This window comes from Entelurus aequoreus, linkage group LG25 (genome assembly GCF_033978785.1).
Source record: "Entelurus aequoreus isolate RoL-2023_Sb linkage group LG25, RoL_Eaeq_v1.1, whole genome shotgun sequence".
Classification (NCBI taxonomy): Eukaryota; Metazoa; Chordata; class Actinopteri; order Syngnathiformes; family Syngnathidae; genus Entelurus; species Entelurus aequoreus.
In genome coordinates, this window is record NC_084755.1 from 26,464,985 (window position 1) to 26,490,850 (window position 25,866).

Here is a 25,866-nt window from a genome sequence, read left to right on the forward strand (position 1 = left end):
CAAACAAATGGTTTATTGGTGCTTTTTTAATTTTTTTTAAATAGGAATTATTTTCGATCAAATGTAAAAATCCGCAAGGAGTGATATGTTTTTCCCACAATTTTAAAAGACAAAAAATAGAATGACAAATATATTACCTTATGTTAATTGGGTAAAAGCTGCAGGTGTGTTTTTTTTTTTTTACAAGCAGACATGTACAAAAGCGTCCACACACACAGCATTGGAAATTAAGTTTCATACATATCCATACTGTACAGGAACAATGAAGCTAAGCTAGGACTAAAATGGTTTTTTTTTTTTAAGTATAACAATGAAAACATTTATATAATAACAAGGTCTAAAAAATATATAATTTTAAAAACAGGCTAAAAAATAGTTTTTCGTTGTGAAGTCCTTTTTTAAGTCCAAAGGCGCTTTTTGTTGAGTCAATCCTATTCTGTTTGTTGACTTCTGAAAGCACCTTGCTGTGGTCCTTCATTCACAGCCCAGGCATGATGTAGGCGATGTTGTCCAGTGTGTTCGACTGGCGTGCAAAAAGATAAACTAGTTAGAAAATGAATCATGAGACAAAACACAGCAGAATGGGTCAACATAACAACAACAACATGAATGTATCAAAATCGGTGTAATGCTAATACTGTACCAGAACGTTCCGGGGACATCCGTTTAACTGCGGAATTTGAGCTGTGAGGCAGGTCAGAGGGCCAAGGGCGCACAGGATGGAATCAAGAAGCACAGACAGGCTCCCAGAAACTGCTACCATCCCCTGAAACATGCAGGAACATCACTCACATGAAGAGTTACGAGGTCTTTCTGCCTGAGGCTGCACACACAAGTATGATGGGCCACTCATGGTTCACAATACACTTGCCTAATCCCAGCAAAATTAGAATTAACACATGGTACATTTGCACCTTTAGAATAAGAACACGCTATTTTTCCTAATCCCTTCATATTCTCTACTGTTTGCTAGTGTTACCATATCTGAGTTATTGTGCAGAAATAACTAGTAAAGTACACTTCATTCACTGACAGTGTTACATAAAAGGTCATTTAGAATAATACATAAGGTTGGCTATAGAAAACAAACAAACCCTTTATTTATTCAATCAAAAATATTGAAATTCAACGACTTGCTGCATTTGCAAACAGCTAAAATTATGTACAAAGCAAACTATAACCTGCTACCCAAAAACAACAGTTCTTTCAAAAAACTATACCGTATTTTCTGTACTATAAGACAGTGGTCCCCAACCTTTTTGTAACTGCAACGCTTGAAAAATTGTCCCACGGACCGGGGGGGCGGGGGTTTATTTATTTTTTGTCGTAAAAAATACAATCATGTGTGCTTACGAACTGTATCGCTGCAGACTGTATTGATCTATATTGATATATAATGTAGGAACCACAAATATTAATAACAGAAACAAACAACCCTTTTGTGCGAATGAGTGTGAATAAGTGTAAATGGGGGAGGGAGGTTCTTTGGGTTGGTGCACTAATTGTAAGTGTATCTTGTGTTTTTTATGTTGATTTAATAAAAAAATAAAAAATGTTTTTATTTTATTTATTTATTTTATTCTTGTGCGGCCCGGTACCAATCGATCCACGGTGGTTAAAATCCTTTTTTCCCCCCTCAAAACTCAACAGTGCGCCTTATAACCTGGTGCGCCTAATGTAAGGAATAAGTTTGGTTGAGCTTACCCACCTGCTCACACCCAAACAAAGATTGTGGATGACTGACAAGAGGCTTCACTCTGCTCGTTTAATTGTACGGTCAAATAAATGTTCTGCGAGCAGTGCACAGAGTGAGACCTCTTGTATCCAGAAAAGAAACACACCAACATAATTTATGTGCAATTGTATCAAGTTCATTTTTATTTATCCTTGAATTAACTATCGGCCCGGGCCTCTGGATATCGTATTTATTGCTTTTGAATGCCATTTTTAAGGCCTTAATTTTCGCAAGGAATAATGACTTTTAATGACACGCACAAACCCTGTCAGTCTACACCGACGGATATATTTTGCCAAAAGGATTGCAGTGTTTTTGACAAAACTGCCAGGTAAAAAAGTGTTCAACTATTCAAAATTATCATTGTTAAATAATTATATTGTTAGTATTAACAGCAGGCGAACTAGTGGTAAGTGAATAGATTTTCAAAGTATAGTAAATAATGTGATGAAGCTTAGTTTTATATTTATGCACAAGCAGTAGAAAATGGATGGATGGATGTTCTCCTGAGTTAGCCACCCAATCAGGCATGTGATTTGAAGTTATTGAAAAAGACTGAAAATAAGTCTGGGGGCTGCAGGTCCCCAGCCAGGTCCAAGGCGGTGCCCTTGTGAAGGAGACAAAGGGGGAAATAGACCATTTCTGTCTCTTCAACTCCATCTCCACTTCTAACTGCTCCAAATGCAAAAATCATAAAGAGTACAAACAATATTTATTCTATCAATCAATCAATCAATCAATCAATGTTTATTTATATAGCCCTAAATCACAAGTGTCTCAAAGGGCTGCACAAGCCACAACGACATCCTCGGTACAGAGCCCACATACGGGCAAGGAAAAACTCACCCCAGTGGGACGTTGATGTGAATGACTATGAGAAACCTTGGAGAGGACCGCATATGTGGGTAACCCCCCCCCCCCCCCCCCCCCCCTCTAGGGGAGACCGAAAGCAACGGATGTCGAGTGGGTCTTCTATTAGCTAACTTCCTTTATCTAAATAGCCATTAGTGAATCAAGAAGCACAGACTTATTTATTTTTGAAATAACAAATATCTTGTTTATGTTTCAAAATTATTCAACTATTCAATGTCAACATATAAACAGTAGAAATAGTGAACAAAATGTAAGTTACTGTCTTGTTGTAAAACACCAATGAAAATGAAATGTAGCATTTAGACAGGCTATACTGTAGCAAAAGTCATCACGTCTGCCTCTATCATGTGTTCTTAAATGTGTATTCCACCTCTTCCATGTGGAGAGCAGTTTTGATCAAGACGCATACATTTGTCCAAATGTGGCCAAGTAGACGCATTGTGGGTTTCCTGGATGTCGTCTGCATCGCTAAAAGAAAAATCTAAGGAAGAGAATCCCTTTGCCATCTTCCACTAGTTTTTTAATATATAAATCGCCCGCTTGAATATTCCCTCTTCTCATCATTTGGGATGTCTGTTGTGATTTCACTTCCTGGTTTCATGACCCGCCCTATCGTGCCTGTGATTAGCCTGTCTGTAATGTTTTGCCCTAATTTCAACCAATCGTGACTCATCATAGTAAACAACCAATAGATCATGGATGTTCTTATACGTAAACCAACCAATCATCTTTCATGTTTCCCGTATAGTTTGTCCCCTGCCCGTGGAGTTGCTTTGCTACGTAGCATCCATTTTTAAGTTAATAATTTTTAACGGAAAACCGTAGTTTTTATCACTGGATTATCAAAAACCGTACTCATTACAGGAAAACCGTCATTGTTGGCAGGTATGGCAAAGAGACGGGTCATGATTTTAACACACATTGTAGGTCGGAAAAAACAAAGAAAAACGGAAAATATTTTTTTATATTTTTCAGAGATAAAAAAGACGGATTTCCGACTATAGATAGAAAAATCCCATGCCTGCTCAATGTATGCATGCTCACCTCTGTTTCCTGGAGCCGGTGGCCAATCAGGGATAAGGACTCTCCGAGTAGCTGCAGGTGAGCGGCTGCATCAATGGGATCAACCTCAGGGACTCTTGCAGGGGAAAGAGGCGCTGTGACCGGCGTTCTGTTGGATTGGGACACGATACCTGCTTTGATGAGGAAAAACAAGGTAAGGTGATGAGGAGTATGCCCCCCAGCAAAGACAAGATCACTTAACCTGGGGGACGGCAACCTGCGGCTCTAGAGCTGCGTGTGGCTTTTTAGCATTGCTCTAGTGGCTCCTGGAGCTTTTTCAAAAATGTATTAAAAAGGAAAAATATGGTTTTAGTTTTAATATGGTTTCTGTAAGAGGACAAACATGACACAAAACCCACAGTTTAATATGTTTGTGTTTATGAGAGTATTTGTCGAGCGCCGTTTTGTCCTACCAATTTCGGCTGTCCTGGAACTCACCGTAGATGTGTGGACCGTAGCACAACAGTTTGTTTACATGTACAACTTTCTCCAGCGCTGCCACAGAAAGACGTGTTTTACGCCCCTCCTTTTTTGCCTCATTTTGTCCACCAAATGTTTTATGCTGTGTTTTGTGCATGAATGCACAAAGGTAAGTTTTGTTGATGTTATTGACTTGTGTGAAGTGCTAATCAGGCATATTTGGTCAGTGCATGACTGCAAGCTAATCCATGCTAACATGCTATTTAGGCTAGCTGTATGTACATATTGTATCATTATGCCTCATTTGTAGGTATATTTGAGCTCATTTAATTTTCTTTACTTATGTCCTCTGTGTATTTAATTTATATTGCATGTCTCATGACACATAATCTGTAAGTAATATTGGTTGCATTTCTGATAGTTGTTTGTGCGCCATGTTGTTCCAGACCACAGCAAACGTTACCCAGCTTGCAAAGATTGTCATAAATCCATTAGAAGACAGCCTGCCGTTTCCTTTTAACTTGGATACACACATCTACAGTATATCTTTGGCCATTCTAAGACAGTCATTTCCAGGAGTTATCTCACCCTCTGAGAAGTTTTACAAATGTTTTCCAATGCTGTAAAAATGTGTTGAATAAATATTACATTTCAACATTTCTGTCAATGAAGATTTGCTTCGGCATGCGACACAGACATTTTGATAGTAGGCTAATATAGACACATCATGTGTTTCCTTCATTATTACACTTTTAATTTTTTTCAGCTCCAGACAGATTTGTTTTTGTATTTTTGGTCCAATATGGCTCTTTAGACATGTTGGGTTGCCGACCCCTGGCTGAACCCAAAGTTGGCAAACTCAAAGCCCGGGATGTAGCCCACGAAAGTCTGAAAATAAGGCACTTCGACTTTCTTGCTCAATGAATTTCAATTTTGACAGAAAAAAAGTACTGTATGTATATCCTAAAATCTACTTATCACATTGACTTGCAATTCCGAAGCAATTTTTAAATCTGTTTGTTAGTAAACAATGATAATTATTAACGGATGTCCTGATCAACATTTTTGACCTCTGATCCCGATCCGATTTTTTGGCTCAGATCCAGTCCGATACTTTGACAATAGAACATAGTACTGAAAATGTTTTATAGCGAGTAAAGTAAACACATTTTTAAAAAACATATCTTATAATTTGCTTGTAAGGTTGTAATTCAGATGATGTATTACATTTGTGGTATTGAATGCTACATACAATTGTTGCATAAAACAAAGTGGCGAGAGCACAATAACTAAACAAAAGACAAGAACTACTGTTGGTTCCCGTTGAAATAATTAAGAGTTTTGCTCGCAAAGCCTTCCTGTATATACAGACTTACTCCCCGAGTTTGTAAACAATAACAAAAATGATCAAAAAATTATTTTGTAATAAGAAGGAGAACAGTAAGTGATTGCAAAACATTTAACAGCTTCTCTCCTCTTTGGGTTATCCCTTTATCCGCACTCTGCTTTCCCCGCCTTACACATGCACACAGGCCACATCACCGGCAGCGCAAGCTACATCACCAATAGGTGGACCGCTCTTATGTGTGCTCTATTTGAGCAGTCTTGCGCTTATTTTTAACATTAAACGAATCATGGAATCAACAAAATACAAATTTATGCTTTTTTCTAATTGAATGAATGGATTTATTGGTTGAATCACTGCAGCCCTAACTGGGACACAGCTGTGGTAAAGATCAGCTGAGCTCGGCAGCAGATCACAGATCAGTTAAAAAAGTCAAATATTGGCCGGGGTCCAACCCCATGATCATACTTTATAAGAGAGTATTTTTGTTTTTATTACCGTATATACTACCTGGCTTTGGACTACACATCATTTTAACTTTATTTTCTAAATATAATATATTATAATGCTCTCATGGTAAAAGTGTAAAATTCAATGTCATGTGAATTATTTACTTAAAACAAAAAAAATTGTTTCAGCCCAACATCATAAGTAAGGCCACACCTAATCTTGTGAAACAGCCACCAACCAGTTGATGATCTGCTTAATTTCTTACAAGTTGTTCTCCACCATACCTTTGCTTTTGCTGGAGCTCTTGTGTTTAACTGTGGTAGCCTCAGCCTTGTTCTGTTTGTGCTGCAGATACTGAGCTTTCTGCCTCCAAAACTGCAGAGGCAATACATGAAACACTTATTAGCCACCAGGAACGAGAAATCACCTGATATATTTTCAAGATTGTGTATTGAAGAAAAGACATAACATAAAGGACCACTCACCAGCTTGTCTTTCTCCGGCATCCTCTTCCATACCTCTGCCAACTTTTTGCTTAGTTCACCAAAAACTGAGAAGAGTTAAGAGGTTTTCTTTGAGGTGTGGCTCATAAAAACAAACGTTATAAAGAAGCTACAACAAACAGCTTACCTAGTCCCGGCTGTTCAGCAGTTATGTTAACCCTATACTCCTTGCAAAACACCTGATAGGCTGATGCGCTCTTCTTCTTGGGCTGAATAAAAACAGGAGAAGGAAGCATAATGGAAGATGTGCTGGCCAATACAAACCATGGCTCTAGCTTTGTTAACTGTATAGTCTTATGAGATCCAATACAAGAGATGTACAGTATCAAAAGTCCTACGCTTTGAGAGGCAAGTATTCATTTTAACAACAAGCTTAAAGGGGAACTGCACTTTTTTTTAATGTTGCCTATCGTTGACAATCATTATGACAGACAAAAAGACGAAAGTTTTTTTTGTTCCTTTCTAACATAAAAATCAACTCGTTCTTGGTTAGCAATGCAGCAAATGGGAGCAATCAACTCTACCTTTAAAGCACTTTAAAAATGCATTCACAAACCATCAACAATACGTCCTTTAGGTTCCGTAACCTGTATAATAACCAAACTGTAGCTACATTGTTATTGTAAGAGCGAACATTGAGAAAATATTTATATAGTATCACATCGGCATGCTTCGGTATTAGCCGTAAAAGCTAACTACGGAAAGAGATAAGCACGCAAATGCATCAACACGAAACGCGTTTGAGTTGGTAATGCACAACACAATGTGATAAGACACCAATCTGTACATGTTTTGTGTGTACACAGCTAGCCAGACAGTGTATGTACTGTAGTTGTAATAACACGCATTACGTGCTGCGATTAACATGATCAATATAAAGTTTGACTCACTCGATGGACAGTTGTCTGTTTGGTCCAACTGGCCGGGTGACATGTTTTCCGGTTTATTTGGGTAAACACTCAATTTATGTCGAAATAGCTTCACTTCAAATTCCACATTTAAAGCTTCGAGTCACTTTTACCTCACACTCTCGGCTTCAGTCTGCTCCAATGTCCCACTCTTCCTTTGTGCTGGTTTCTATAAGCAATAGTTCATCCTCCATATATTCATATTCAAAAAGATACGTTTGTGAATTCTCATTTGTCCAAACATAGTCGTCTTTGTTGTTTGTTACCGAATCTGCCATGATTAGAAGACACACATGCCTTTGTTTACACATTTGTAGGATATTTGTTGCCAGAAGTTAGTTAGTGCACCTTTCAACTATCATTTTTAATCCATTTTGTATCCTTTTTATGATTTCACTGTTGTTTTAATTGAATTGTTATTTTACTTTACCTATGTTTTGTACAGCGCTTTCTGATTTTAACTGTGAAAAAATCTTTATAAATAAAATGTACTTACTTACTTACTAGAAGTCGGCAGTGCGCTGCTATGGAAACTGAAATAAACGCGCCAAGGAATTAGTTCCGGCAATGATTAAAATGACCAAAATATGGTAAATATTGAACATATTACATATTGCTCGGAACGTGTCTGTTACTACAGTACACATAGACTTGCGTGTGTATATAAAACGCAGTGTTTTTGGAGTGGTTTTAGAGGCTTTGAAGGCTATAACGGTGACTCATTAGCCGCATCTTCCAAGAGTTCATTATCTTTACCCCCCCAACCCAAAAAAAGACGTGTGTTCTTGTCTTTTGTGGACGATCGTCAACATTCCAAAAAAAAAGTGTAGTTCCCCTATGAGTTGAAATATTTTTATTTAAATATGTTGCCAGTGTCCTGTAGCCCTTTTTTTGTAAAGACGAGACTTTTATCCAGCTCTTATTGTGAAAGTCAATCTAATGTTGTGGCTTGAGAGTGAGTTGCTTACCTTATCTTTCTCATTTTTCTCTCTATCTTTCTCCTCTTTCTTCTTCTTCTTCTCTGTTGTTCCATCAATGCCTTGAATGTGGGGGTGAGGGACGGGTGCACCTTTTGTGTACATCGGACCAACAGCGCTATGACAGACGGTGGGATGGATGCTGCTGTGGCTTCTTGATGAGTCTGAAGAATGCCAGTCCAAGGTGAAAATTGAATGTTTACAGTGAAGACGATCAACAATGCACATGGAGCACTGTGTAACAGAATCTCACCTCCAAAACCTTTGCTGTGCTTCTTGTCCTTCCCACTCTTGTCCTTGTCTCTGTCTTTGTCTTTTTTCTTTTTGCTCTTCTTGCTCTTCTTCTTTTTCTTTGACAAGTGCGTGTATGAGTCGTCTATAACGAGTTCGCCCGCCTCCAGCTCGCCTCCCGACGAAGAGCTATCGTCTCCTATGCCCCCTCCGTAATGACCTTGAGTGAGATCACCGCATACAACGAAACATGACAAACACGAGTATTAAAAACTACAGGGTCTCATCACTGACAAACAGTAGGCAAAAAGCATTACAATCAATATAAATATGTATACAAATACAAATTACCTTTTCTATTGTTGCTTGTAAATTGTTTTTATGTATGTTCTTACACTTTTTCATCAATGATTTTACATGACTTTTTCAAAACCTTTTACTAAATTTCCATCACCACAATAAATTGCTTTATCTCAATGGGACCACCAAAAACTAATTATTAGATTAAATTAAATTAAATTAGGTTTACAAGGGAAATGTATGGTACCTCTCAAACAAAACAAAAAACACCACACAGACAAACGTCTCATGTTTCAGTTCCAAAATTATTAGTCTTTACTTTTCCTCCACTCCACAGCCTAACAAATAAATCCATTTAGTATGCAGAGATCATTTTTTGCACCTCTTCTAGCCCGTGGGCATGAGTGAGATTCGTAGGTGCTTGCTTGGCACATGCCCACACCACCCGCCATCAAAATAGTAAATCATATAGGTCCGTAGCAATTTACATTTCATTATGTTACATCGATTTTGTATGGATTTATGAAGCTTTAGATATATTTCCATGAATTGTCCAACATTTCTGGAAAAATATTATTATCCATCCATCCATCCATCCATCCATCCATTTTCTACCGCTTATTCCCTTCGGGGTCGCGGGGGGCGCTGGAGCCTATCTCAGCTACAATCGGGCGGAAGGCGGGGTACACCCTGGACAAGTCGCCACCTCATCGCAGGGCCAACACAGATAACATACTATAAATATTAAACATTTTCCAGGGCATGGAAATGTAATTTTTCCAGGTTTTCATTGTCAGTATTCACAGAGCATTTAATCGATCGCAACTGGACTGTTTGGTTTGTCTCAGAAGACGTTTCGCCTCTCATCCGAGTAGGCTTCATCAGTTCATGCTCATAGACTTAGATTGGTCAGATCTAGTCATAGACTTAGATTGGTCAGATCTAGTCTAGCGGCTGGTGCCAAAATCCCAAATATTTATACTCCAAAACTAGGAGGGTGTGCCTGGGCAAGGATGGTTTTGCCCAATTGTAGTGAGAAAAACAACTGTCTTGATGCAAACGAGCAATCCTACTGTCAAAGCAAACAACAGTCTAAATGTAATTTCCTTTGTTAGCATTGAGGTAATGTGTGGCAGAACCATCGCTGTGGATCGACTACTACCAGTCCAAAATAGTGGGAATTACCCACTTTAGCATTCCATTTAGTTGTAAACAAATAGCACAAATGGCACTATGGTCACATTCAGTGATCAGAATGTTTGTAACTCTAATTTAAATATAACAGGAGTTAGTTTCTTAACTCATGTTATTTGTTGGAGGCGGAATTTGAGTTGGAAACATTCTGGTTACACAAGGTGACCAAAATGCCATTTGTTTACAACTGAATTGAATCTGACCAATCTAAGTCTAAGACTAGATGTGACCAATCTAAGTCTATGACTAAATGTGACCAATCTAAGTCTATTGTTATGAACTAAAGAAGCCTACTCAGATGAGAGTCGAAACATCTTCTAAGATAAACCAAACATTCCAGTTGCGATGGATTGAATGCCCTGAGACTACAAGGACCTGGATGAATGAGAACATCCATTGACTTATTGACTGTATGTCAAAATACACCTGAAATTGCTTTCAGCTGGGGATGGGACACAGCAGCTGCACCTAGAGATGAGCCATACCTGCTTCTACGTTACGACTTCAAAAGTGTCCAATAAGACCAGAAAAAAATCACTGATTGCTTTTTGGAAAAACTAAATCTGCAGGTGTCTGAATACTCGCTAAGTTGGCAACACTGATGCCTAATGCTACTTTTTATTCTGTGGCTGACCAGGTATGAGTGAATGTAGGACAAACACTGAAAAATGCAAACATGTGTACCTTATATATTGAACAATTCAACATAGGTAAATATTCTTGCGCCTTATTAAGATGAAAAGGGCAAGGAAGCTATGTGAAGCAGTGCGCTATAGATGTTGTGACCAGTCATTCTAGACGTTCATACAGCCACCTTAAACCAATATGTTTATTTGTGAAGTCCAATGCAATTAAGGGGTGCTTACCTTCCACTTCCACCTCTTTCCCCACTACCGGCAGAGGATCTCGACTGTGTTGTTGCTTCTTTTTGGGTGACTTTGACCGCATCCGATCTGGATCCTTCTCCTTCTTCACTTTGGACAAGTGGGGTGATACCGGGATAGTGTCTTCTTCCTCTTTCTTTGGTGACATGATCAGTTTCATTTTCAGTCCGTCAGCCTCCCGTAACGTTAACGGCTCCTCTTTGGGAGCTCCGCCGTGGAATAATGATGACTTTGAAGAGGATGAGGAGTGCTTCTTGGAGGAAGTTAGCGATGAAGGCAAAGGGCGGGAGTGAGAAAAGGAGTGGCTACTTTTACTACCGCTGCTGCCGCCCTCCCGCTTGCGGTCTTTTGAAGAGTGTGAGGAGAAGGATGGATAGGAAGGTTTTTTGTGTAAGTGGGGATTGGGGTCTGATCCTGTGGCCAGTGGAGAGGTGATCGCTTGCAGAAGGCCCATAGCTGTATCTGCCGGGTGGGACGATGAGGAGGAAGATAGAGTCGGAGAGCGGTCTACAGATTTATGCTTCTTTTTGTGGAGGGGACGTCCCGAGCCATCATGGTCTGACACAACGATAAGGCACAAGGAGACAACAATTATAACATAATCCAATCTCATTCTACACAAAAACTGATACAAGAAACTGTTATGCACTTCAAAAAAAATTGACCAAGATCAGTTGCAAAAACATGGCAGCCATTGATTAAAACATCTTTGAAGGGACTCGTTATAATGGCTATATTCAGAACACAGCCTATTTTCCAAAGCATTTGGAGCCAGAACGTAAATGCCAATACAATTTGCAGACATTTACGTTTTTGGAACGCCATGCTTGTCACCCTGTAAATGTGATTACCTTGAAATTTTACACACAGATGTTAAAAAAATGTATCGTGGATTCAATCTCATTTGCATTAACAGTACGGCTGCAACGATTGATTGATTAGAAAAAAGATTTTGTTTAAAATATGTTGCTTTGATTAATTGTTCATAAAACTCGATCATATCCGGACCGCATGGAGTACTCGGAACTATAAATACAGGGACTTACCGGTAGTTTCCGCACGGCTGCTACAATAGAGCGCACATGAGAGCTGTGGTGCGTTGGGGAAAAAATCTGTGCAGCGGCAAATAGTGGAGATTTTTTTTAAATATAATTTTGATTAAAAACGTTGAATTAAAAATCTTAAAAAATGTGGGGATTTCAAAAACTAAGATGATCATCAAAATTATAACAAACAAATGCTTAACATACTTCACTTTGCATGTAATGAGTTTATAACACATATTAAGAGATATTAATTAATATCACTTATTTAATTGAATTGATGAGTGTTACCTGTATTCTGAACCACAGACAAAAGCACCAAACACATGAAAAATTGTTCAGTAATTGTATAGTTCCCTAAACTGCATAACCTATTTAGCGTTACAGTGAAGCTGGAGCCAATCCCAGCTGACAACAATTCAAATTCACATTTAAAGTCATCAACTGACTTAATTTCAAATGCTTTGGCCCAGGCAGGGATGTGTACCGTTAACATTTGTATAGTAACTCAGTGTTGACGTTAACGCACTTTTTGTGTCTTTTTACGCATTATAATCAGAAAGGACGCGCAATTCCAGAAGCCCGCGCGTCCCCCTTTTTTTTACTGCCTGGTTTGCTCGTTTTTTTATTTATTTGATCGATTATCGCGTTCCGCCGGTATTTTGTTTTGTTCATATTTGCCGGATCAAATTTCCGTCCCTGTTTATTGCGTTTTTATTGGTCATAAATTTTGATTCGCCGAAAGTTTTATCAATGACAAATACTGCCTCAGTTTGCACTCGGACAACTTTACTGCGAGGGACTGTCAATAGAAAGACTTCATGGTAAACGCTAAGGTGAGTGTAAACTCAACCTTTTTAACTTCATCCTGCGCCATGTCTCCAGTAAATGACTTGTTTTAGTCTTTGTGAGTCCATGGAAACTTCACTTTTATCTCCCGCTGAAGCGACATCGTTCGAGGATGGAGACAGGCTAGCTGTTAGCTTCAAGCTAACCAGCACTCGACCAGACTCCTCCACCCCAAAAACATACTTTGCAGGTCAACAAACAGAACAAATATGTGCCTTTTGAAGTGTTAATGTGCGAGGAGTGTTCAAATGGAGTTTCTTGGAGAAGTGGCTGACAAGTTAGCAAGTGTCGCTACCATGACATCATCACCGTCATTGTTTACTGAAGCAGAGATGCTGACTGTGCGTTATGATAAACGCGCCTGCGCCGCCAGGCTCTGCTTTTTATCCATAGACTTATCAGATTTAAATTTTTTATTTTCTATAGTAGCGTTGTCAAAAGTGTGGCCCGGAGGCCATTTGCGGCCCGCAGCTAATGTTTTAAAAGCCCACAGCACATTCTAAAAATACTATTAAAATAAACAAAAACATAACTAAAGTGGAATAAAAAAGTTTACAGGTGAAATGTAATTTAGAAAAAGTTGCAATGTTGATTAATTAAACAAAGCTGGGTTTTTTTCTTTAAAACTGTCATTGCTCAAAACATAATATTGAATCAAAATCAATGTTTTTTATGAATTATTGACCAATCCAAGGCTCTGATTACTTCACATCAAATGTTCCACTTTGAAAAAAAAATTTTGTGGAAGATTTTGCATATTTTGTGTGTTTGCCATAAAAAACAGTTTTCTTTGACAAAAAGGGCAAAAAACAAACAAACAAAAAAACAACATAAAAAAAATAACTTAGAATTGACGGATAGATGTGAAGTTGATATAGACCAGGGGTGTCAAACTCATTTTAGATCGGGGGCCACATGGAGGAAAATCTACCCCCAAGTGGGCCGGACTGGTAAAATCACGGCACGATAACTTAAAAATAAAGACAACTTCAGATTGTTTTCTTTGTTTAAAAATAGAACAAGCACATTCTGAAAATGTACAAATCATAATGTTGTTGGTTTTTTTTGACACTTACATGTTGTGGTTAACAGTATTCTATCTTAAGTTGTCGTTATTTATACTTTCTGAATAAATTATGTGATAATGTTCATCAGTCAACTCATTGGTGTTGATTTTCAATCTATCAAGATAAAGAAATAATATCAAAATCAAATTACAGGAAGTTATTTATGTAGTTTGCTCATTTTCCTCGACTGGTGCACTAACATCATGTGGTTATTTTATTTTAGTTTTTTACATATGTAGCATCATCTACAAAGATACAAATAATTTCTTTTGCGACATCTAGTGGACACATTTAGAACAGCAGTTTCTTTCATTCAAAAATTTTGCAAACTCACTCCGCGGGCCAGATAGAACCTGTTCGGGGGCCTGATCCGGCCCACGGGCCATACGTTTGACACCCCTGATATAGACTAGAGATTTAAGGCTTAAATAAATAATGTATGTATGACCTTATCATTTCATGACCGAAGCAAAAAACTTTTTACACTTTTTATACTGAAATAAATACACCTACAAGTTATTAAATACAAATATAGAAAAAAATGCCGGCAACAATAAAGTTTAGATCCATGAAGGAAAGTATAAAGTGAATGAATGTTTATAACTGAATACATTTATTTACATATGCATAAAAATGTGTTTTCTTTTATATTATTTTTTTAATGAATTAAGTAACGTTTATGACAACCTTTTTCCAAAACACAATATAAAATGTGAGATATAACAGGATAATGCATACATTTATCATTTGTTTTTAAAATGGTTACAAAAAAGTGGCACCCCAAAAAGTCACTGTTGGACCCCATTTTTATGACTTGATGGGGTCCCTGGTACCCCATTTTGAAAATTCCTAGCACCAACACTGTAACTACTAATTTACTGACACAGACAAGAGGCAAAAATTAGGTATATTATTTTTAAACAAACATTTCCTCATCACGGTCGTGCAAGGTACATTCACAAACACCCGAATTACAACACAGGCAGATTGTTCTACTGACTTCATTCTGCTCTTTAATACACAAGTGTGGCATATAGGGGTCATTGTACCAGCAGTCTAACATCACGACAATTGTGTATTTTTTGAGTACTGATTTGGGACTGGTATTGAATAATATGTAAACAATACCCAATCTTGCCTAGCCCAGGGATAGCATACAAACTGCATACAGAAAGATACAGATCCCAAATAGCAACAGTGTTAATAAGAACACACAACACTGCCATCTCATGCACACATCGTAGAAAGAGCCATGTAAAAAAATATATAATCAAACACATTAAATCAGCTCACTACTCACCTCTGTAGTAGTAATCTTCACTATATTTCTTCTTCTTTTTGTGCGAGTCTCCTGACATCATGAATAGCTCTGAATCCTAATGTGAAAATGAGACATTTCAGACATACAGTGCCATCAATCAAAACTCACTAACATGTTCTATAACACATGTGTCAAACTATAGGCCTCGGTACCAGATCTGGCCCGCCGTATCGTTTTATTGTGTCCTGCGAAACCCCGTAAATAATGTGTCAATAAAGCACTTGATTGTTCTTACAAAACCCAACACCAGTGAAGTTGGCACGTTGTGTAAATGGTAAATAAAAACAGAATACAATGATTTGCAAATCCTTTTCAACCTATATTCAATTGACTAGACTGCAATGACAAGATACTTAACGTTCAAACTGGAAAACGTTGTTATTTTTTGCAAATATTAGCTCATTTGGAATTTGATGCCTGCAACATGTTTCAAAAAAGCTGGCACCAGTGGCAAAAAAGACTGAGAAAGCTGAGGAATGCTCATCAAACACTTTGTTTGGAACATCCCACAGGTGAACAGGCTAATTGGGAACAGGTGGGTGCCATGATTGGGTATAAAAGCAGCTTCCATGAAATGCTCAGTCATTCACAAACAAGAATGGGGCGAGGGTCACCACTTTGTGAAAAAATGCGTTAGCAAATTGTCCAACAGTTTAAGAACAACATTTCTCAACCAACTATTGCAAGGAATTTAGGGATTTCACCATCTACGGTACGCAATATCATCAAAAGGTTCATAGAATCTGGAGAAATTACTGCACGTAAGCAGCATGCCCCTGAATTTCGGTCCCTCAGGCAGTACTGCATCAAAAAGCGACATCAGTGTGTTAAGGATATCACCACATGGGCTCAGGAACACTTCATAAAACCACTGTCAGAAACTACAGTTTGTCGCTACGTCTGGAATTTCAATTTAAAACTCGAAAGCCATTTATCAACAACACCCAGAAACGCCGCCGGCTTCGCTGGGCCTGAGCTCATCCAAGACGGACTGATGGAAAGTGGAAAAGTGTTCTGTGGTCTGCTGAGTCCACATTTCAAATTGTTTTTGTAAACTGTGGGCATTGAGTCCTCCGGACCAAAGAGGAAAAGAAACATCCGGATTGCTATAGGCATAAAGTTGAAAAGCCTGCATCTGTGATGGTATGTGGGTGTTTTAGTGCCCAAGGCATGGGTAACTTACACATCTGTGAAGGCACCATTAATGCTGAAAAATACATACAGGTTTTGGAGCAACATATGTTGCTGTACGAAAGCCTATTGTGTGCCTTTAACCAGTTTTGTAATGTTCCTATGCATTTAGGTTGATAGGTCAATCTGTGACGTCATTTCCCCTTTAAAGCACGTCTTTGTCAGAATAGCCGGTTTCAATCAGTGGTGGAGCCAGCCTTGTGTGCGTTGACGACTAAATGTAAGTTTTGTCACATACTGTTACAGCATTTGAACTGACTGTCGTGCCTTGCTACTTCTGCAAATGTTTGGTGCATTGTATGCTAAGATCAGTTGTTTTTGGGTCGATTGAGAGCTAATTAGTCTCGTTGACGGCGTTTACATTTACGTGTAGTTTATTTAACGTCATTGCAACTGCGATGGCGGAGTTTGGCCTTTAGATGGCGACATAGACCACATAATCGCCATGTATGGCTCTGAAGCTTAGAAACTTGTTGGAAGTTCATACATAGTTAAATGCAGTATATATGTTGTTGTTATGCACACTTTTATATTATATTATATTATGTTATATTATGTATGCATATCCATGTATATTGCTGCATATTAATGAGTATATAATTGGATTGTAATATTTCCTCTTTTCTCTATTTGTTTAGACCACACACCCACACACCCACACACACACACACACACACACACACAAAACCATACACATTTAAATCTACCTTTCAACAATAAAGATGATTAAAGGATTCTCTGGCCGGAATCTGTCCATTGTGTCCCAACTCTAAAAGAACTACTATCCCTTCCTTACATTGGTCCTTCGAGCTGGATAGAGTTCCACCATCAGACACTATGGAGTCATCACCTGCTGATCACCAGCCCTCTGTCAGGCCAAAGAGAGACATTCGACTACCACAGCATTTGGCCCCTTACGATATCACCCTCCTTCCCTCTCAACTGCCTGCTGCCCAAATCTCCTCACTACCAGTAGGACAACACGGTGAAGCAAGGCCAACCAGAGCTAGGAGTGCGTCAGAGTACCAGTCATCTGCTTCTTCACGTCGATCCTCTCGGCGATCGCATGGGCTTCAACTGCTCCAAAATATTCCGGATGTTCAAACAGCTGCCCTAGAGGAGCGAATTAAAGGTTTGGAGCTTGCTGACCTACAGCAAGAAATAGAGGAGGAAAGAAAAGCTGACTTGAAGGCGAAGAGATTGGATGCACAAGCTAAAGAAGGACAAAGACTACAAGAGGATGCTCACCTTGCCAAGGAGAATATGGCAAGGGAAATGGAACGGCGCAGACGCTTAAAGAAACTGGAGAAAGACTTACACATTGCCCGTATTGTCCAGTCTTTCCTGTCGGAGTCTGAAGATGATGCAATGTCAACAACGTCAGCTCCGCCCGCTACTGACATGCTTCAGCTCCCATCAATAACTCCAATGAAATCCGCTGCCGCTATCCCGATTACACAGCCATTGACAACGATTCCCATTCCTGTGCAAGGTGCACAAACTTGTGTCCCGACTTTAGTAGCCCCCACTACAACTCCTGCATCTGTGTCTTTCACAAGTCAACATATGCCAGTCATTCCCACATCTAGTTATGCATCAACAATGACACATGCAGCCGCAGTGCCACAAACCATGCAAACTTCTGTACCACAACCACCAGTTCCAGCTGGTGCACCTCCTCCTGCTGGGCAGTATGTTCATTACACATTACCATCTGCTACTCCAGCCCCGGCAGCACCACCCTGGCTCTACCCGGGCATCGAGACGCTGATTGCTACATCTTATGGCATTCGCAAACCAGTACTTCCAAGGTTTGAGAGTGGCCGGGAAAGTGATTTCGCCCTACTCAAGATGGCGCTAGAGAACTTGATGAATAGTCATCCTCACCTCAGCGAGCAATATAAATATCAAGTTCTACTAAATCAGCTCAAACTCCCTAACGATCTGCAGTTAGCCAAGTCATTCATGTATGACCCAAACCCGTACACGGCTGCGCTAGGGGCTCTACAAGACAAATATGGCCAGCCTAGACAACTAGTACAGAGTGAACTAGGAGCTATCCTGAACTCACCAGCCATCAGAGTGGGGGATGCAGAAGCTTTCGACACCTTTGCTCTCTCAGTTCAGACCTTAGTTGGTATGCTGCGGACTTTAGAGGGACCCCTTGGATGCGAGCTCAAATGTGGTTCTCACGTTGACCGCCTCATAAGTAAAATGCCTCCTGCTCACCGAGACGGATTTATGGAATACTGTCTTTGTCGAGGCATTCTACAGCCAGGTACCAACCAAACTTACACCCTGCCAGACCTGGCATCCTGGCTTCAAGTTAAAGCTCAAGCTAAGCGCCTCGCCAGCCGAGTCACTCACCTCTACAACCCGGGGCCTCCTCCTGCCAAGAGGGATTATAATAGTCCATGGCCCAAACAAAGGACAGCATCAATTCTCTTATGTTCTGGTGAAACTGGTAGCAGCCAGAGCACCAATCTGACAAAGTCAAAACCCTTTAAACCTAGTCCTTATTGTCCATTTTGCAACAGTAAGGAACATAACCTCAACTCATGCCTGGACTTCAAGAAACTGAATACCAGTGAAATCAATAAGTGGATCCAAGAAGGTAACAGATGTTGGAAGTGCGGTCGTGGCCACAAAGCTGCAGCATGTACGCTTAAACGCCCTTGTAACTTATGCAAAGAGACTCACCTCACAGTACTGCATGACACGATCCAAGAGTCATCCCAACAAGTCCTGATGATGAGTAACCAAAATCCCACAGTCTACCTGGAACAGCCTCGAAGCCCTCAAAGAGTTTTGCTGAAATTTGTTAAAGTGCTCTTACAAAATGGAGACCGCACTCTAGAGACATTTGCTGTGCTCGATGATGGTTCTGAGAGAACACTCATCCTCCCCTATGCAGTAGAGCAACTACAACTTGCTAAGCATCCTGAAACCCTTCACCTGAGAACTGTTCAACAAGAAGTGAAAGTGCTCAATGGTTCGTCAGTCAGCCTGCACGTCTCTCCCATTTTCAAGCCAAGCAAGAAGTATTGGATTAAAAATGCCTTCACGGCTGAGAATCTGAGCCTATCTCAGCACACATATCCAGTAGCGGCCCTCCAAAAACGCTACGAGCACCTCAAAGAACTTCCTTTGCTGCCTATCCATCGAGCGCAACCGCTACTCCTCATAGGTTCTGATATGTCCCAGCTTCTTGCTCCTACAGAGCCGGTGCGAGCAGGCCCATCTGGCGGCCCCATAGCAGTCTGTACCAACCTAGGCTGGTCCCTACAAGGTCCGTCTGTGATTTATGCATCTTCCCATCAGCCTTCCTGTCTGCACGTTACCACTGAATCCCCATATACCGAACTTTTCAAGAATGTGGAACGTCTCTGGCAGATCGATACTCTCCCTTACGTCAGCGAGAAGATTGCATCTCGTTCCAAGCAAGACCAACAAGGTCTCTCTCTTTTACAGACTGACTCTAAGCGTGTACCTGTTGATGGTATCCAGCGCTACGCGACACCCCTGTTACGTCGCCAGCCAAGCACTATGCTATGTGCACCCTCAGATGCTGTAATGCCAAACTTGCGCAGCATTGAACGCAGGTTGGCCAAAGACCCTCACCTTGCAACCTCTTATCGTAGAGAGATGGACAAACTTATCAAAACAGGATACGTTGCTGAGATTCCTTCAGAGGAGGCAGCAAAGAGTACTGAGTCGTGGTACGTACCACATCATATGGTGCACCACAATGGGAAAGACAGAGTGGTCTTCAACTGTTCTTTCTTCTACAATGGCCAGTCTTTGAATGATCATCTCCTCCCTGGACCAACGTTGGGCCCTACTATGATTGGAGTCCTCTTGCGGTTCCGATGTCATGCAATAGCCATAAGCGGGGATATCAAGTCAATGTTTCACCAGATCCGCTTACTTGACCATGATAAACCACTCCTTCGATTCCTGTGGCAGAACATGGAAAGGGAATCTAGAGCGCAGATCCTTGAATGGCAGGTCCTACCTTTCGGAACAACCTGCAGCCCCTGTTGTGCAGTGTACGCCTTACAGCAGCACGTCAGGGACTATGAGCCACCAGACTCTCTGCTCATGCAAGTGGTTGAGCACTCCTTCTATGTGGATAATTGCCTCCACAGTCTGAGTAAGGTTGAAGAAGCCAAAGCTCTCATTGACACTCTGCGTGAACTTCTTAGCAAGGGAGGTTTCGAGATCCGACAGTGGGCTAGCAACATGCCAGAAGTTGTGGCCCATCTACCACCTGATGCACGATCAGCAACTAGTGAGCTGTGGTTATCCAAAGCAAGTGATAACCTCCACGAACCCACTCTTGGACTATGCTGGGATTGTTTGAATGACACGCTAAGTTTCAACCGTCACACAACAGAATCATCAGTTGCCACTCTTCGAAATGTCTACAGTGTCCTGGCCAAGCTTTATGACCCCCTAGGATTCATTGTACCATTTACCACTCGGTGTAAGGTGCTCATCCAAGATATGTGGAAGTCCAACCTTGGCTGGGACGACCAGATCCAGCCTGCAGATCTCCTTGACAAGTGGTCAACCTGGGAAATGATCCAAGAGCACCGCTGGAATAAGGGCCCGCACTTCCTTTACCTGCCAGAAAATGAGTGGCCCAATTTGCCTACATCCGACCTGGAACCGGATGCCACAGAGCTGAGGAAATCCGCCTTCGTTGGAACTATTTCCTGTGCTTCATCCACTCAGCTTACTGATTTCAGTAAGTTCTCCACATGGAAACAGCTTCTACAAGAGACAGCTAGCTCCCTTCATGGGGCGGCTGTTGCTGGTGCTTCATCCCCACCTTCCGCCGTGGATTTTCTGCAAGAACGTAACAAGTGGAGGAACGATGGCAAGACCCTTTTGGCTGGTCAAGTTGTCTTGATAGTGGATCCTCAACTCCCCCGAGGATCGTGGCCTGTAGGACGGATCACTCAGACACATCCAGGAGCAGATGGACGGGTCTGGACTGCCAGAATACAAGTGAAGAATTGCACCTACCTTCGCCCAGTCGCCCGACTGACCATGCTTCCACCTCTTGATGACGAGGACACTACCTCATAGACTTTCTTCTAGTTTCAACTGCCATACGGACAGTTGGGGGCGGCTGTGTACGAAAGCCTATTGTGTGCCTTTAACCAGTTTTGTAATGTTCCTATGCATTTAGGTTGATAGGTCAATCTGTGACGTCATTTCCCCTTTAAAGCACGTCTTTGTCAGAATAGCCGGTTTCAATCAGTGGTGGAGCCAGCCTTGTGTGCGTTGACGACTAAATGTAAGTTTTGTCACATACTGTTACAGCATTTGAACTGACTGTCGTGCCTTGCTACTTCTGCAAATGTTTGGTGCATTGTATGCTAAGATCAGTTGTTTTTGGGTCGATTGAGAGCTAATTAGTCTCGTTGACGGCGTTTACATTTACGTGTAGTTTATTTAACGTCATTGCAACTGCGATGGCGGAGTTTGGCCTTTAGATGGCGACATAGACCACATAATCGCCATGTATGGCTCTGAAGCTTAGAAACTTGTTGGAAGTTCATACATAGTTAAATGCAGTATATATGTTGTTGTTATGCACACTTTTATATTATATTATATTATGTTATATTATGTATGCATATCCATGTATATTGCTGCATATTAATGAGTATATAATTGGATTGTAATATTTCCTCTTTTCTCTATTTGTTTAGACCACACACCCACACACCCACACACACACACACACACACACACACAAAACCATACACATTTAAATCTACCTTTCAACAATAAAGATGATTAAAGGATTCTCTGGCCGGAATCTGTCCATTGTGTCCCAACTCTAAAAGAACTACTATCCCTTCCTTACAGTTGCCATCCAAGCAACATTATCATGGACGCCCCTGCTTATTTCAGCAAGACAATGCCAAGCCACGTGTTACAACAGCGTGGCTTCATAGTAAAAGAGTGTGGGTACTAGACTGGCCTGTCTGTAGTTCAGACCTGTCTCCCATTGAAAATGTGTGGCGCAATATGAAGCCTAAACTACCACAACGGAGACCCTGGACTGTTGAACGACTTAAGCTGTACATCAAGCAAGAATGGGAAAGAATTCTACCAAAAAAGCTTAAAAATTTGGTCTCCTCAGTTCCCAAACGTTTACTGAGTGTTGTTAAAAGGTAAGGCCATGTAACACAGTGGTAAAAATGCCTCTGTGACAACTTTTTTGCAAGGTGTTTCTGCCATTAAATTCTAAGTTAATGATTATTTGTAAAAATAAAAATAAAAAGTTTCTCAGTTCGAACATTAAAGGCCTACTGAAACCCACTACTACCGACCACGCAGTCTGATAGTTTATATATCAATGATGAAATCTTAACATTGCAACACATGCCAATACAGCCGGGTTAACTTATAAAGTGCAATTTTAAATTTTCCGCTAAACTTCCGGTTGAAAACGTCTATGTATGATGACGTATGCGTGTGACGTCAGTAGTTAAACGGAAGTATTCGGACACAATCCAATACAAAAAAGCTCTGTTTTCATCTCAAAATTCCACAGTATTCTGGACATTGTGTTGGTGAATCTTTTGCAATTTGTTTAATGAACAATGAAGACTGCAAAGAAGAAGGTTGTAGGTGGGATCGGTGTATTAGCAGCTGGCTGTAGCAACACAACCAGGAGGACTTTGACTTGGATAGCAAACGCGCTATCCGACGCTAGCCGCCGGCCGCACGGATGATCGGCTGAAGTCCTTCGTCCTTCCGTCGATCGCTGGAACGCAGGTGAGCACGGGTGTTGATGAACAGATGAGGGTTGGCTGGCGTAGGTGGAGCGATAATGTTTTTATCATAGCTCTGTGAGGTCCCGTTGCTAAGTTAGCTTCAATGGCGTCGTTAGCAACAGCATTGTTAAGCTTCGCCAAGCTGGAAAGCATTAACCGTGTAGTTACAGGTCTATGGTTTAATAGTATTGTTGATTTTCTGTCTTCCAGTCAGGGGTTAATTTCTTTAGTTTCTATCTGCATTTAAGCACGATGCTATCACGTTAGCTCCGTAGCTAAAGTGCTTCACCGATGTATTATCGTGGAGATAAAAGTCACTGTGAATGTCCATTTCGCATTCTCGACTCTCATTTTCAAGAGGATATAGTATCCGAGGTGGTTTAAAATACAAATCCGTGATCCACAATAGAAAAAGGAGAAAGTGTGGAATCCAATGAGCCAGCTTGTACTTAAGTTACAGTCAGAGCGAAAAAAGATGCGTCCTGCACTGCACTCTAATCCTTCACTCTCACTTTCCTCATCCACGAATCTTTCATCCTGGCTCAAATTAATGGGGTAATCGTCGCTTTCTCTGTCTGAATCGCTCTCGCTGCATTGTAAACAATGGGGAAATGTGAGGAGCCCTTCAGCCTGTGACGTCACGCTACTTACGGTACAGGCAAGGCTTTTTTCATCAGCGACCAAAAGTTGCGAACTTTATCGTCGATGTTCTCTACTAAATCCTTTCAGCAAAAATATGGTAATATCGCGAAATGATCAAGTATGACACATAGAATGGATCTGCTATCCCGTTTAAATAAAAAAAAATCATTTCAGTAGGCCTTTAAATATCTTGTCTTTGCAGTCTATTCAATTGAATATAGGTTGAAAAGGATTTGCAAATCATTGTATTCTGTTTTTATTTACCATTTACACAATGTGCCAACTTCACTTGTTTTGGGTTTTGGAATAAACAAATTTGTTCTTTCAATTTTGACAGAAAGCTTGCACGCACTTAGTGTATTTGAAACTTTAATACTATTTGATCATGCAAAAAACATTAAAATGATTCCAAATATTTTTTGTGAAAATAAAAATGTCTTTTATAATTTGCTTGTCAACCTAATGTATAATTTCAAAGCAAGTTATCCATCAATTTGGTAAGTTTTTTTATATATATATACATTCATTTATTTTTACGAGTGAGTGGCCCTCAAAGAAAACAAATGATACACCCCTAGATCATTCAGCACTGTTTGAGATGTTTAAAATTTCACCTTTGGGCGTTTTTTGGAAGACTTGCGGACCTGAGCTGCAATTTCCTCCTCTTCCCGTAAAAGATCTTTGTACGACCTCCTTTTCTCTCTCTGGCTACGGCCGGCTACCAGACCCCTCTCTTCATCCATCCCAACATCTAAAACAAGGATCAAATGAGCATTACCTTGAAAAGTCATATTATGATTTCCACATTTTTGTCCATAAGTGCAAGTTTTACTAAATCTATATTTGCCATTAATAGTAATTAACCATGGTGTTTCTGAGTTAAATAATATGAAGTACAGTGACTGTTTACAATGATATCAAATGCAATTACCCATTTCTCCTTTAGTTTTGAGTTCTTCAAAAGCCATTATCTCGGATGTCATGAGCAGGATGGAGGCAGGAGGATGCTGGTCTGATTGAAAAATACATATGAAAAACAAGTTAGTAGATGTATACTCTGAAGAGTTTGAGTCATGTGGTGAGCAAAGTGGAATACTTTTGCCATTATTATGACTGATTGCACAGATATAAGTAACTACATATTAGCTGCAACATTGAAGATAAATCATACATTGGGCAGTCCAACCAACACCAAAGGGAATGTTAAAATCAGAGAAGTGGTCCATTATTTAACGACATAATATGCGTATTAATATGTATAAATGTTGGTAACTAAACAAATTCCCGCCTACGTTTGTAATGATATATAAACACACCCCCTCTGTCCCATGAACGTGACCACCCGGCTTCCTGGGCAGCGCCAGCACTCAAATACCCCCTACCGTGAGAAGGCTCGCCTTGCCGGGGTAACCGTCTAAGGAGAGGCCGGTGCTTCCGTAACAGCTAGGCCGCAGTGTCCCTTCAATGAGCAACACCATCATGCAAACATGCCGCTTCTCTCATCTCTTCGTCCTTTCACTGTCGGTGCAACGGCAATCCCCAAAAATGACTACGAGGAATGGAAAATTGTGCTTGTAAAATATGAAATACCTAAATAAGGTCCCCAAATTACGCGGGTGCGGACGCCATTTTTAGGACGGCTAAACAATACTTCTGTACGTGGGGGCGGGGCTTAGGCTCTGCAGCCAATCAGACCCAAGGAAGAATAAGCCGCGATTTAACAGCTCAGTTCAGTTGTTTCAATTGTACCACACTACTCTACTATATTGTACCAACAAATACAAATACAACAGTCAGTTATTCATAAGCATTTATTGAGTTAGATATTTTGACCATATATTACACTGGTAAAGGGGGAACTGCGCTCTTTTTTTGGAATTTTGCAGATCATTCACAATCCCTATGTAAGACAAGAACATTTTGAATAGTAAATAAACGTTAGAAAAAGTCAGCTAAAAATTGAGTCTTATACGGCACTCTAAAAAACATCCTAACACCTCTATCATCTTTTTATAAACAAGTATACAGTATATATATGTAAGTATACAGTCGCGATCAAAAGTTTACATACACT

The 25,866-nt window shown here is 40.3% G+C and overlaps 1 protein-coding gene across 2 annotated transcripts; it reads right to left on the reverse strand.

Annotated features, from left to right (window-relative positions):
* Positions 1–14: 14 nt before the first annotated feature.
* hmgxb4a (HMG box domain containing 4a) lies at positions 15–25,469 on the reverse strand. Of its 2 annotated transcripts, none has more exons than XM_062036939.1 (13): positions 25,175–25,469; positions 24,724–24,804; positions 24,407–24,543; positions 15,142–15,217; positions 10,865–11,440; positions 8,527–8,724; positions 8,265–8,437; positions 6,516–6,597; positions 6,371–6,435; positions 6,170–6,260; positions 3,653–3,801; positions 644–766; positions 15–523 (listed from the first exon to the last, which is right to left on the reverse strand). In XM_062036939.1, the coding sequence occupies exons 2-13, from the start codon at positions 24,773–24,775 to the stop codon at positions 479–481; spliced, it is 1,767 nt and encodes a 588-aa protein (XP_061892923.1). In that variant the 5' UTR covers positions 24,776–24,804; positions 25,175–25,469; the 3' UTR covers positions 15–478. The 2 variants fall into 2 exon arrangements, with proteins under 2 accessions (XP_061892923.1, XP_061892922.1); XM_062036938.1 differs by having other exon boundaries at positions 3,653–3,804.
* Positions 25,470–25,866: the final 397 nt, after the last annotated feature.

Excerpts from the sequence above, each read along its gene's own strand:
- hmgxb4a (XM_062036938.1), bottom strand. The coding sequence starts at position 24,775 with ATGACATCCGAGATAATGGCTTTTGAAGAACTCAAAACTAAAGGAGAA. Across the intron at positions 8,438-8,526 it reads GCACAGCAAAGGTTTTGGAG|ACTCATCAAGAAGCCACAGC; the intron begins GTGAGATTCTGT and ends GGCATTCTTCAG. Across the intron at positions 767-3,652 it reads ACCGGCTCCAGGAAACAGAG|GGGATGGTAGCAGTTTCTGG; the intron begins GTGAGCATGCAT and ends TGCATGTTTCAG.